Raw genomic sequence first — 13,911 nt, 5'->3', positions numbered from 1 at the left:
ACATGTGACAGTCTGAACTGGTAAGTATAAGAGATATAAATTCATCTTAATGCCACGGTGTCATGAGCTGTTAGCCTTTCCATGACTGTGTTATGGAGAGGAGTGAAAATCCATAAAAAGTAAAAACCCCCCAGCTGGCTGCCATCTGTGCTGACCTCAATAACCCAACACTTCATTTAAGATCTTTCTTTGTGGGGTTTTGCCTAATCTAACCTAACTAGGCTTTTCAGAGAGAAAAAGGACTCCGACACTGCATTAAAAAACAAGAAGGTTTCAAAGAACACTGAAACAGTGAGCCTCTTTAAATTATCATTTCCAGTTGCACACAATATTCACATCAACCCCAGTGCCTCCAGGCAAAAGCTGGGTGCATGGTCCCTCTGTGCCCTGTGTAGTCCTCCGACCCTGGACTCTCACAAGACCCTGGACTCTCACAAGGGCCTCAGACGAGCCCCTGGGGGAGAGCGGCCCCACACCCTAAAGCCGTGTCCCAGGGCGCCTTACCCAGGTTGTGCCGCTTGGACTTCGCATGTTCATGAATATGTTTCTTTGTGAAGCAGCCAAAGAAGACACAGTGCAGGCAGGAGTGGAGCCTGTTCAGGTGAACACCACAAACGTGACAGACGCATGACTTGGCCTGAAAGGGAGTGAAGAGAATTAAAAACCTTACGTTCTCAGAGAGAGAAAGTGGTCAAGCAAAATGATCACAACCGACAAGGGAACCGGAGGAAAGGAAATCACAGGGTATCTTCATTAATCCTTTCAACTGCTCCAAAAGGTACTTTAGCTCCAAACTAGCTCCGTGTTAAGAAAGTTCAACCCACCATCTCAATTCACAAAACCCATCAGCTGCTCAGGTGTTTACCACACGAGGCTTTAGGGACCATCAGTCTCTGCGTTCTCTTCCTGCCACCGTCTTGGCTCCTGTCCCCATTTCAGACCAGCAACTCATAGCCTAGCCACCCTTACTGTGGACCTCACTATATATTTGATATTCCAGGTCACAAGACCACAGCAAACTTAGAAGCAGTCCATCAACCAACAGAGATGACATGAGTCAAAATGATACAGAAGAACAAGAAAAAGAAAGTTTGTTGCCAAGAATTAGACCACAGAAACCTAAAATTTTAATCTCAGCAATAGGGAGCAGTGATAATTCTTATACACCCAAACCACCCAGAACACCACTGTTTTCTAGCACAATATGATCTCTACGCTGTAGTAACTGTAAACTCCCTGCAGATCATCAAACTGAATTTCCAACCTCTGAGATGACATCACAGTATAAGATTTTCTTCTGTTGCGATGGGTGGGCAGGAAGCAAGGAGATGAAGGAGAAGATAAACAGGGTATGGAAAAGGAAGGTTAAAACAGAAAGGACTGCCCCCACAAATATTCCACACCACACACCGAATGTACTCTAGACTCTGGTGCCAGAGGCTTTCAGATTTGCCTCATTCAATGCTCACAATCACCCCCTGGGGAAGGTTTTAGACTCTTCTGACATCTGCAGAAAGTTAGTGTACATGCTCATGACCATTGTGGGGAGTGAGGTGTGTGTGACACAGAATGTGGCCTAGGATGTGCCTAACCCCAGGAATCCCTCAGCTTGAAGACAGCCCTGCCCAAGCTTCACTCTGCACTCACACGATCAAGGGCCAAGCCCAGGGCTGACAGGCTGTGCATTCACCTAGAATGGAGGGCACAGATAGAGGAGAGGCTCTGGGGACTAGTCTCAAACCTAATTTACATAAAACACGAATCACCATTTTCACCTAGAGGGTAACTGCCTTAAGGGAAGCCATCTGGGGACACTGGCCACTTCATCAGCCTCCAAGAGATGCAGAACTGGTGCAGATGGGCTGGACAGGGACGGTACATGGACCTATGCTCCTTAAAGACAGGAGCCATGTGGCCAAAATCCCAAATCACAGGACAAATCAGACATGTTCCTCTCTCTCATCCTTGTCCTCCTACTCATGTGCTTGTGTGCTCTCTCTCAAATAAATCAATCTTTAAAACAAAAATAGGGCAGCCTGGGTGGCTCAGCGGTTTAGCACCACCTTCAGCCCATGGTGTGATCCTGGAGACCGGGGATCGAGTCCCTCGTCGGGCTCCCGGCATGGAGCCTGATTCTCCTTCTGCCTGTGCCTGTGCTTCTCTGTGTCTCTCATGAATAAATAAAATCTTAAAAAAAAATAAAAATAAAAACAAAACAAAAATTTAAAAAATAAAATGCCATAGTAGTATAGTTGTATAATCCATTCTTCCAGTGATAAAGAAATTGAGTAACCATAATTGCTTTCAGAATACAGGGAACATTTTAAATTACACATACAGTTATATTTGATGTGAGCGAGTGATACCTTCAGGTATCATGGAAAATTTCCCTGTAGCTCAAAATACTGTAAGCAACAGAATAAGATTCTGAGATTATAATCACAAGCTAAAATCCATTTACTACTCACTACAAATACAGATATAAAGAATGGGAAAGATTAAGAGGTGTCCTTTATTTTCATCACTCAGGATATTTAAGAGGCATTATAGTGATCAAAAAATTTCTCTATGAACTTAAAACAGTAAATCCAAATCTATTTATATAACAAAAAAATTCAAGAGCAGCATTACCTTGAAAATATTAGCTCATCTGGATAATTACACATCTGTAACACTAAGTTTTCCCTTAAAGCACACAAAAATTTTTAAAAGCGATGTATTTACTTTAGAGATAGAGAGTGCATGCGAGTGGGGGTACGAGCAGAAGGGAAGAATCTTCAAGCAGACTCCCCACTAAGCATGGAGCCTAACTTGGGGCTCAATCTAATGACCCTGAGAACACAACCTGAGCTGAAATCAAGAGTCAGACACCCAAGGAACCCCAAAATACACAAAAAGTTTTTTTAAAAGATCAAAATTAAGCCCTGAACTTTATTTTTTTAAAAGATTTTATTTATTCATGAGAGACAGAGAGAGAGAGGCAGAGACACAGGCAAAGGGAGAAGCAGGCTCCATGCAGGGAGCCTGACATGGGACTCGATCCTGGGTCTCCAGGATTGTGCCCTGGGCTGAAGACGGCGCTAAACCGCTGAGCCACCAGGGCTGCCCAAGCCCTGAACTTTTTTTTTTTTTTTAAGATTTTATTCATTTATTCATGAGAGACAGAGGGAGAGAGAGGAGAAAGGCAGAGAGAGAAGCAGGCTCCATGCAGGGAACCCGACGTGGGACTCGATCCCGGGTCACCAGGACCAGGCCCTGGACCGAAGGCGGCGCCAAACTGTTGAGCCACCCCGGCTGCCCCCAAGCCCTGAACTTTAAATGTAAAAATACATTACCTGTTGTCCTACAGAATTTCATGAAATAAAAATCTGCCTCAAGAAAAAGATCCTCAATGATCTCAGCTGCACAAAAAAATAAAGCAATTTAGAGGTAGAGAGCTCCTCTAAAAACACAGAAACTGATAATGTCCTGATACTACCAGGTCAGGGAAAGAAAGCCTTAATTACAAATAAATGCACACACATATTCACAATTCAGCTAAATCTTTTTCATTTAAATAAAATCCACGCTTGGGGTGCCTGGGTGGCTCAGTTAAGCCTCTGAGTCTTCATTTCGGCTCAGGTCATGATCTCAGGGTTGTGAGATCAAGCCCCATGGTGGGCTGAGCTGAGCATGGAGCCTGCTTTTGGGATTCTCTCTCTCCTCTCCCTTTGCTCCTCCCTCCCAACTCATACAGGAGAGCATTCTCTCTCTCAAATAAATAAATATTTTTTAAAAAGCCACTGACTCCAACACTGAGAGAGGCATGTTAGAAAGAATGGTGAGCCAGCTTAAGGAATTCCCATTAGGGAATTCTGGTACAATCGGAGTATAAAAATGAATAATAACGAGAATAGATTACATACCGAATAAAAAAGAATCCCCAAGTCCATTCTGATTATTAATACTAAACACACACAGTCTTAACAGTCTTCACAGAATTCCATCTAATCAATGTAGTTGGAAAGACAAAAATACACATACAAAAATCTTCATTTTCCAATCATCATCATCATAATGGATTCAGGAAAAAGTCATCAATGGATGCTAAAACCACAGAGTAGAAAAATACTGGGTCATTCACAATAGTTAAAAGGTAGAAGAAACAGACCAAATTTCCATTAAAGGATCAATGGATACACAAAATATAGTATATCCACACAATGGAGTATTATTCAGTCATAAAAAAAGAATGAAGTTCTGACACAGTTGCAACATAGATGAACCTTGAGAACGTAATGCCAAGTGAGACCAGATGGACACAGAGGGTCACATAATGTGTGATTCCATTCATATAAAATATTCAGAACAGGTAAATCCACAGAGACAGAATAGAGATTAGAGGCTACTAAGGGCTGAAGAGAGAGAATAGGGAGCAGATAGAAATGATCTGAAACTTGGTAGAGGTGCGGTGATGACTATAGAACATCCTGAATATAGCGAATTGTTCATTTTTAATTTGTATGTTAATTTTACATCAATAAAAATACATTAAATTACTTATATGCATGTGTACACATATGCCTGTGTCTACATATGTCTGTATGTATGTACACTGGGGCATTGGATACTCAGTTTCAAAGTAACAAGGCTACTTTTGTTAATTAGAGGGGAAAAGGTCACCTTTAGAACAGAGTACTCTGGCCAACAAACACCACCTTATCTAAACCTTAATATACCCAAAAGAAATTGATGAGTATAGATAAATCTATATGATATTTTGGTATTCTTGCTATTTTTGTAGGCTTTGTATGTCTTTTAAATAAAGGGAAAACAGGGGATCCCTGGGTGGCTCAGCAGTTTAGCACCTGCCTTCCGCCCAGGGTGTGATCCTGGAGTCCTGGGATCGAGTCCCACGTCAGGCTCCCTGCATGGAGCCTGCTTCTCCCTCTGCCTGTGTCTCTGCCTCTTTCTCTCTTTCTGTGTCTCTCACGAAAAAAATAAATAAAATCTTTAGAAAAAAAGAATCTTTAAAAAAAATTTTTAAGGGTAAACTACTCAACAATACATATCCTGTAACTCAATAATTCCCAAGTTTATATATAACAGAAATAGAAACATATACATGACAGTACTGTATGTATCAAGGACACCAAAAGACACATAAAAGAATGTCATAATTGTAATACCTCAAACCTGAAAATAAATAAAAATACTCATCGGGAGCAAAAAGCATAAACTGTGGTATAGACATTGAATGCAAGGAGCAGAGCAATAGGAAGGAACTCATGGTACATCCAGCAGCAGAGATGAATCTCACAAGAGAACACAGAGGAATCTGGCCACAAAAAAGGACATACTGTTTGCAACCACCGTCATACAAAAGTATGAAGGCAGGCAAAGGTCCTTTGCTGGCCATGTAAAGGTAGACAGGAGACACTCCTCAGAGGGACCAGGAAAGGGCTCGAAGGGGACATCTGGAGCACTGGGCGCTGTTCACAAGGACAGGAGCATGTTCACTTAACAAAGATTCATCAAGGAATGTGCTTTAATAGGAGGGATAAAAAGCCGTAACACGAAATAATAAACACACAGATAATATATGCAGTTATAGTGAGAGACATAAACCAAATGCTCTGAAATTTAAAAAACCATCACATCTAATTAAGGAGGACTGGGGAAATAAAGTCTGTATACAATTTCTGCTCGAATTCTATGGAATTCTAAAGAACAAATGTTTCTTATAAGGCGTATGACCTCAATTCATATGGAATAAAGAGAACTCAAAGTGGGAAAACTCAAACAGAAGGAAAGTATGTAATTAAGGACTTAAATACTCATCTGGGTGACTATGTTCTAGCACATTAAGACCTAGAATACTCAACTACAGGTGGTTTAGAACTCACCACTGAAGGCCTTGATGGATTCAACTCAGTTCTCGAACATTAATCAAGCAGCCAGTCAATAGGCTACAGACACTAAATACAAAAAGCAGAAATTTGCCTTTGGTGTTGTCTTTTGCATTGTTATTTGTCTGTATCAGCACTGTCCAATAGAACGTTCTATGTTGCTGCAAGTGTTCTGGATCTGCACTGTCCATTACAGTAGTCATTCCCTACAACTGACTAGAACCACCAAGAAACTGGATGTTTATTTCCTATTACAAATAGCACATGTGGCTAGTGAACAGCACAGTTCTAGATCCTAAAATGAGCAATACTAACTTACACAAGGAGTTCATAATATCTGCCTCCTGAGTTAAAACAAAGGCAGGTGAGTAGTACTGTTAAGTACTAGTGAAAGTAATCAGGATGGGCAGCCCAGGTGGCTCAGCGGTTTAGTGCCACCTTCAGCCAAGGGTGTGATCCTGGAGACCCGGGACTGAGTCCCGCATGGGGCTCCCAGCATGGAGCCTGCTTCTCCTTCTGCCTGTGTCTCTGCCCCTCTCTCTCTCTGTGTGTGCCTCTCATGAACAAATAAAATATTAAAAAAATAAAGTAACTTTTTTTACTGTAGCTGCTGACTTCCAGTTAATTCTTTAAAAAGATGTGGCTTTCAGTTGTAGCTGATCCGGAGACCCACTCAACGTCGGTCACAGGACACAGGAGCGGATTCAATTCCATCACTCTCGCTATGAGATATGGAGCAAGGTACATGATTCTCTTTGTCTCGGTTTCCTGACTTCTAAAATGTGGACACATATCTACCTCAAACCACTATTACAAAGATTAAATGATCTGATGCTTTTTAACACACTGAGGACAGTGCCTCTATGTGTTAGGATTTGTAGTGGGGTTAACCTGGCTCCTGCTAGCTCCCCAAAAGGTGTATCCCTGTTTTAATCTTTAGAACCAGTGAATGCTATCTTATTTGGAAAAAGTATTTTGCATAAGTAATCAAGTTAAGGGTGTAGAGATGAGATTATACTTGATGATCTGGGTGGGCCCCAAATGCCATCTTGAGTGTCCCTGAGAGAGGGACACAGAGACTGTGCACCCAGGAATAAAGGCCAGGTGAAGGAGGCAGAAACCAGAGTGGGGGGTGGCGGGAGCTGGAACAGTCCAGGAAGCCTTCCACCCCAGGAGCTTCTGGAGGGGCATGGTCCTACCTACCAGACTTTGGGCTTCTGGCCTCTAGAACTTGTTCTAAACCCCTCACTTTCTGGGCACTTGTTAAAGCAGCTGCAGGAAAGAATAGAGTTCGTGTCAGTTATTATTCCAACCCCCTCCTATTGGCACTGAAAAGGTGAGGACCCCCGTGTATCACACACTACTGTTCTGAGTGGGCTGGGGAGGCACAGGGTGGCTGCTTTCTGGAGTCTCTGGTGCGGCAGGGCTGGCGAGGTTCCTCCCTCAGTTCCCCAGGCAGCTTCCTGTTGGGGAGGCAACCCTGGCAACTTTCCTGGCTGAGCAGAGGCAACAGAATTCTGGAGGCTGGCAGGGGTTCCAGAAAACTCAACCAAGAATCTACTTACTGCTCCTGGAGCCCTTACAGTGGTTTCTTGTATTAAAGCCCTTTCTCCTATAAATTAATTCAAGTTGATTCAGGTAGCCTGCAAGTAAATCCTGAAACACAGCTGTGATTCTTAGTGATAGGAAAAAAGCAGCCAGGCCAATGATTTACCAGCTCTGTTTGCATCCACGTGGCTGGAGCTAGAGAGGATTATAGTAAATGAAATAAGTCAGATCTCATGCACATGTGGAATTTAAGAAACAACATAGGAGCAAAGTAGGAAAGAGAGAGGAAAACCAAGAAACAGACTCTGAACTATAGAGAACTGGTGGTGACTGTGGAGGCCGAGAAAAATTAAGGCCATTCCACCTCAAGTTTAGCATTAGCACAAGTACAGCCATCTTAGGCCCTCGTGAAAAAGAGCTCAACTTTACAGGAAAAACTGCAGAATATCCTCAGCAGGGAATCCCGTATCAGAAGGACAACAGAGCCCAAGCCAGTGGCAGAAAATCCCATATTAGAATGAGAACAGAGCTCAGTGCCCCTGAAAGCCCCATATCAGAATGTAAACAGAACTTGAGAAATTCCTCCTACCTTCTGGAGGTCCCCTAGACCAGCCCATAAAACTAAGCTGGAACCCATCTCGGGGTCCAAGTCCCTGCTCTGCTGTGTCGGGTATACTTGGACCCAAGCTCAAGCTTGCTAATAAATCCTCGTGCGCTTGCATCGGTGTTGGCTCCTTGGTGGTTTCTCGGATTCGCAATCTTGGGCACAATAGTGTCCAGAGGGAAGGTGGGTGGGAGGATGGGCGATTAAGGAGGGCACTTGTGATTAGCATGGAGTCCTTACAGAACTGCTGCATCACTCTATTTTACACCTGAAACTAATATCATGCTGAATGTTAACTGGGATTTAAATAAAAACTTTTAAAAACAAACAGTTCTGAGCTTACATGGTGCAAGAAATTCACAGAAAGTCCATTCATTGGGCCTCAATATTAACAATATTTCCTTGGATACCCTAATCTCTATTATCTTTTTTCCCCATCTTCCTCCTCACCCCAAGAAGGACAGGGCAGGGACAGAAGAGGCACTTGAAGTCGAGGATGACTCAGCTGTACAGTGAATTTTGATTCCAGCTTAAAGAAAATGACAACCACGAGGCAGCACCTGCAGAGCTAATGCATATGTCCCATATTACCCGCCACTTCCCACCACCACTGGTCTAGTCACATCTGACAACTGTAAGAAGGTAAGTATACCTGTCATGCTTCTCTTCAATGACTTTTTCTTTTCTTTTTATATGAAATTTTTTTTTTAAGATTTTATTTATTTATTCATGAGAGAGACAGAGATGTAGAGGCAGAGACACAGGCAGAGGGAGAAACAGGCTCCATACAGGGAGCCCGACGTGGGACTCGATCCCGGGTCTCCAGGACCAGGCCCTGGGCTGAAGGCAGTGCTAAACCGCTGAGCCACCCGGGCTGCCCATCTTCAATGACTTTTTCAAGGCTCAAAATACTTTTACACCATCGTGGACTCTGATATAAGCAAAGGGACAGGATAAACATTCTATTTCCTACATGAACTGAGGCACTAAAAGGCAAAAAAATAAATTAATCTCAAATTCCCCAACCTCAGAAAGCCACACTCAGGCCTTTGAATCTCAACTAAAATAGATTCCGTCCAACTCCCTCCAGGTACAAAAGTGGCAGTGACATAACTGATAAGTAGTACATATTTTGGCCTTACTTCAAAGTTCTAAGCACAAAGCTCTCAAAACCCTTGAAATTTGCAAAGTGATAAGATTGATAAAGGGGTCTTTTGTTATTCAAACAAGTCCCTTTCAACCAGGTCTGTTTATGCTAATGAGATGATTTTTGAAAAGCTTCTGGACAGCCTCAAGATGGGGTCTGGGTTCCAGGAAACCAACCCTGTGATTAGAGGGGTGGACCCTTCAGCCCCCTCCAACAGACAGTAGTTTAATCAATCATGCCTGTGTAACGGTTTAACTAATGTCTGCTTCATCAGTCATAACGGTGTAATGAAGTTTTCATAAAAATGCTAAAAGACAGGTCGAGAGGGCTTCTGGGTTGGTTAATGCATCCATGTGATGTGGGAAATAAAAGCAGAAAAGAAATTATTAAATTTCCTTACTATTCACAGCCCACTGACAAGTCCTTGAAACAGGCAGAGTGACCTTCCTCTAGGAACTCAGGTGCCTCCATGTTAATACCTTGCTAAGGGCAAAAGACAATCTTAGCCTGACCCCCAGGATCCTGAACTGAAATCCTTTTATATTTTAACATATAAAAGTTCCTTTGGGGGGCACCTGGGTGGCTCTGTCAGTTAAGTGGTTGCCTTCAGCTCAGGTCATGATCTCAGGGTCCTAGGATCAAGCCCTGTGTCTCCCCAAGTCCAGCTCCCTGCTCAGCGGGGAGCCTGCTTCTCCCTCTGTCCCTCCCCTCCACGTTCTCTTTCAAATAAATAAAAAATCTTAAAGGAAGTTTACAAAGTTTTTTTAATCTCTACACCCCAAGATATATGTTGGCAATCATTGCCCAAGCCTATGACTCACTGATATATATCTGATGGGTCTCATGACTCAGGTTTTATTAGACGTTAAAAAATGACCTTTTCAAAAAAAAAAATGACCTTTTCCTAATAGCAGCTAGCCCCCTCAAGGTCCTGGAAACTTTGCTTCCAAAATTCTTTTTGGAGACTTCCACTGGCCCTAATCCCCTCCCAACTTGAAAGGATATAAGAGGCCACTCCTCACGACCCCGGTGCAGCACTTTCTGCCCACAGGTCCTGTCCATGTGCTTTAATAAAACCTTTGCACCAAAAACATCTCAATTCTTTTTGTCTGTTGGCTTCGAACGCTTAATATCTTCCTATATCACATGACTTGGGAGTATGATGCACCTCTACTCCACTGGGAGAAAGCTCCTGTGCCTAGGGCCCTCCCAGACCTGATCCTATGTACCTCTTTATCTGACTGTCCATCTGTACACTTTAGAATATCCTTTACAATAAACTGGTAAGCCTAAGTAAATGTTCCCGAGTTTTGGAAATCATTTTAACAAATTATTGGACCCAAAGAAGGGATCCTAACCAGTTGCAAGCATAGATGACAACCTGAACTTGTGACTAGTGTGTATAGCAGGAACAGTGCTGCAGGAGTAAACTCCTTAACCTAGGCGATCTTACACTAAGTGTCAGAATTAAGTCTAATTTGTACAGCACCGGGTCAATATCTGCTGATATTAGAGAATTACTCAGTGATATTGTAAAACATTCCAGAATAATTTAGTGGGAGCACAAACTTCAGACTCAGAGTAACCTAATTTCAAGGCTGACTTCGTGTTTTACATCAGTGCTCTTGGATGAGACTTACCTGCCACCCTCCCTGAAAAGTATATCATGAGTACCCAAACCAAGTGAAATTTTCTGTAAGATATGCTTTATAAAATATAAAATGTTATGTAAATGTAAAGCACTATGATCATAAATGAGAAATAAGTGCAAGAGAGATTTGGGGACCTGGTCAGGTCACACTTTTGGGCAGAAACAAGGGCAAACCCCCCCCCCCCCCCCCCCCCCCGCAGTACTGACTGCCACAGGCTACTTTTTTTTCTCCTTTGGGCTATTCTCAATTTAAACTCTACACCACCTGGGGATCCCTGGTTGGCTTAGGGGTTTAGCGTCTGCCTTCGGCCCAGGGTGTGATCCTGGATGGAGTCCCGCATTGGGCTTCCAGCATGGAGCCTGCTTCTCTGCCTCTCTGTCTCTCTCATGAATAAATAAAGTCTTTAAAAAATAAAGAAATTCGGGATCCCTGGGTGGCACAGCGGTTTGGCGCCTGCCTTTGGCCCAGGGCGCGATCCTGGAGACCCGGGATCGAGTCCCACGTCGGGCTCCGGGTGCATGGAGCCTGCTTCTCCCTCTGCCTGTGTCTCTGCCTCTCTCTCTCTCTCTGTGACCATCATAAATAAATAAACAAATAAATAAACAAACAAACAAATAAATATTAAAAAAATAAATTCTACACCACTTTCCAACTGTCAACTATAAGTGTGTATAGGGAGTGATCAGATTACCCTAAACCTTCATTTTAACCTGCACTTCCCACTTTATTCCCCAAAATCTTTTACCAGAGCTGCTAAAAAGTAGTAATAAAAGCTACTGATTCTGGTTTAATTTCATGCTCTGCTACAGGTACTAGTCAACATAAGATGAGAGGCAAGAAGCTAGCCTCAAATATCTGTAAGGTAGGTCACTTCAGACGCTGAAAACTGAGTTTCTGTACTTTCTACTTAATCTTGTGAACCTTTTTTTTTTTTTGAGAGAGAGAGAGAGAGAGAGAGAGAGAGAGAGATTGACGAGCAGGCAAAGGGAAAAGGGAGAAGCAGACTCCGCTGAGCAGGAAGCCTGATGTGGGGCTGGATCCCAGGACCCCAAGATCATGACCTGGGCTGAAGGCAGAAGCTTAACCAACTGAGCCACCCATTCACTCAATCTTCTGAACTTTCACAGTACAAAGGGCAAACCACAATACATGCAAATCTGTAAATAACTGGTTAGGCAGTCAGAGGATGCCAGGACTCAGCTCAAGCCATGATAAAAGAATCTGACTGTATTACAAATAAATGTATAAGATAACTCTCATTTACGTAAAGGGCATGGGACAACCTGCCTACATAACTTGGAAATGAGTGGAGGATATAAAACTAAAGGCAAAAGGACCCATACCTAAGCCAGGTGATAGCACTGCTTCCCAAGGCAGGGCAGGTTAAAAATTCTGAAACAGCTGGTAGGAAAATTTTTCCTCTACCCTTCAAGATTCTTCCAGCTGGGAATCCCTGGGTGGCACAGTGGTTTGGCGCCTGCCTTTGGCCCAGGGCGCGATCCTGGAGACCCAGGATCGAATCCCGTGTCGGGCTCCCGGTGCATGGAGCCTGCTTCTCCCTCTGCCTGTGTCTCTGCCTCTCTCTCTCTCTGACTATCATAAATAAATAAAAATTAAAAAAAAAATTCTTCCAGCTGGTCTAAGAATTACAAAGTTTAAATATGCTCATACGGGCAGCCCGGGTGGCTCAGCAGTTTGGCGCCGCCTTCAGCCCAGGGCCTGATCCTGGAGACCCGGGATCGAGTCCCGAGTCGGGGTCCCTGCGTGGAGCCTGCTTCTCCCTCTGCCTGTGTCTCTGCCTCTCTTTCCTCTCTGTGTATTCTCATGAATAAATAAATAAAATCTTTAAAAAAATAAAATAAATATGCTCATACGGAGACCAATACTGACATCAAGGCCCAAAGAAATTAACGCTGGCAGTTTTTGTACTCTTTGGACAAAGAAACAATAAATCTGAGAGGAATCAACAGGACAAAAACTTATGTTCGGGAGCTTCAATTAATAAGGAATTCTACACAGATTTTGGGCTAAGTGATAAATTGGTAAAAAGTAACAAAGGTTATATAGTTTTCTAGGTTCTAAATTCCCTGTGATAAGAATGTCTCTACTTCCTGGCACATTTGACATAGGAGATTTATTTCTTGCTTTCTGGACACAAAGGAGGATCAGAGTGTTCTTGCATGGGCCCTTTTTTTTTTTTTAAGGAACTTTAAAGATTTCATTCATCCATTTGACAGAGAGAGAGAAAAAAAATACATGCACACAAGAGCGCACAAGCAGGGGGAGCAGCAGGCAAATGGAGAGGGAGAAGCAGGCGGGCTCCCTGATGAGCAAGGACCCCGACACACAGGGTTTGATCCCAGGCCCCTGGAATCATGACCTGAGCTGAAGGCAGATGCTTAACCAACTGAGCCACCCAGAGGTCCCTTTAAGAACTTTTACGTCAGAATAAACAATATGCCAAAGTGTCACATTTTTGAAGGCTGGGGGGGCTACCCTTGGGCCCTATACAACTATACAAGTAAACTGAAAATAAACAGGCAAGTACATGGATGGGGGATAAGTTGGACTCTGCTGGACAGAGAAGTTACAGATAAGCAAGAGGGGAAGGCTAGAATGATACAGGTAGTATTGGATTAGAGTTGAAGACAGCACTATGAACTCAGGTATACTTTAATAGGGGGGGAGATGCATAACCAGAGACTTGTGTGTACAAGCATTAGTATACCCACATTTGTTCTTAACTCTCTCAAGAGCTTAGAAGCCACAACACTGGTATCAACAAGCACAGCCATTGCTCAAGCCATATTTTCTTTTCTTTCTTTTTTTTTTTTTATTTATTTATGATAGTCACACAGAGAGAGAGCGAGAGCGAGAGCGAGAGCGAGGCAGAGACATAGGCAGAGGGAGAAGCAGGCTCCATGCACCAGGAGCCCGATGTGGGATTCAATCCCGGGTCTCCAGGATCGCGCCCTGGGCCAAAGGCAGGCGCTAAACCACTGCCCCAGGGATCCCTCTTTTCTTTTTTTTTTTTTTTTAAGATTTTATTTATTTATTCATGATAGACACACA

At 43.2% G+C, this 13,911-nt stretch overlaps 1 protein-coding gene across 1 annotated transcript in view; it reads right to left on the bottom strand.

Moving 5' to 3' along the window:
- The window catches only part of USP22 (ubiquitin specific peptidase 22), a 46,541-nt gene that overhangs the window by 24,995 nt on the left and 7,635 nt on the right, over positions 1–13,911 (bottom strand). The window contains exon 2 of the mRNA XM_055305595.1: positions 505–637. Coding sequence (XP_055161570.1) covers positions 505–637 — 133 coding nt within the window. The remainder of the gene's footprint in view (positions 1–504; positions 638–13,911) is intronic.

The sequence above is a fragment of the Nyctereutes procyonoides genome, unplaced genomic scaffold, assembly GCF_905146905.1.
Source record: "Nyctereutes procyonoides isolate TBG_1078 unplaced genomic scaffold, NYPRO_anot_genome, whole genome shotgun sequence".
In the NCBI taxonomy this organism is placed as follows: Eukaryota; Metazoa; Chordata; class Mammalia; order Carnivora; family Canidae; genus Nyctereutes; species Nyctereutes procyonoides.
The sequence above is the reverse complement of the archived record's forward strand: the minus strand, read 5'-3'. Positions and strand labels throughout refer to the sequence as shown.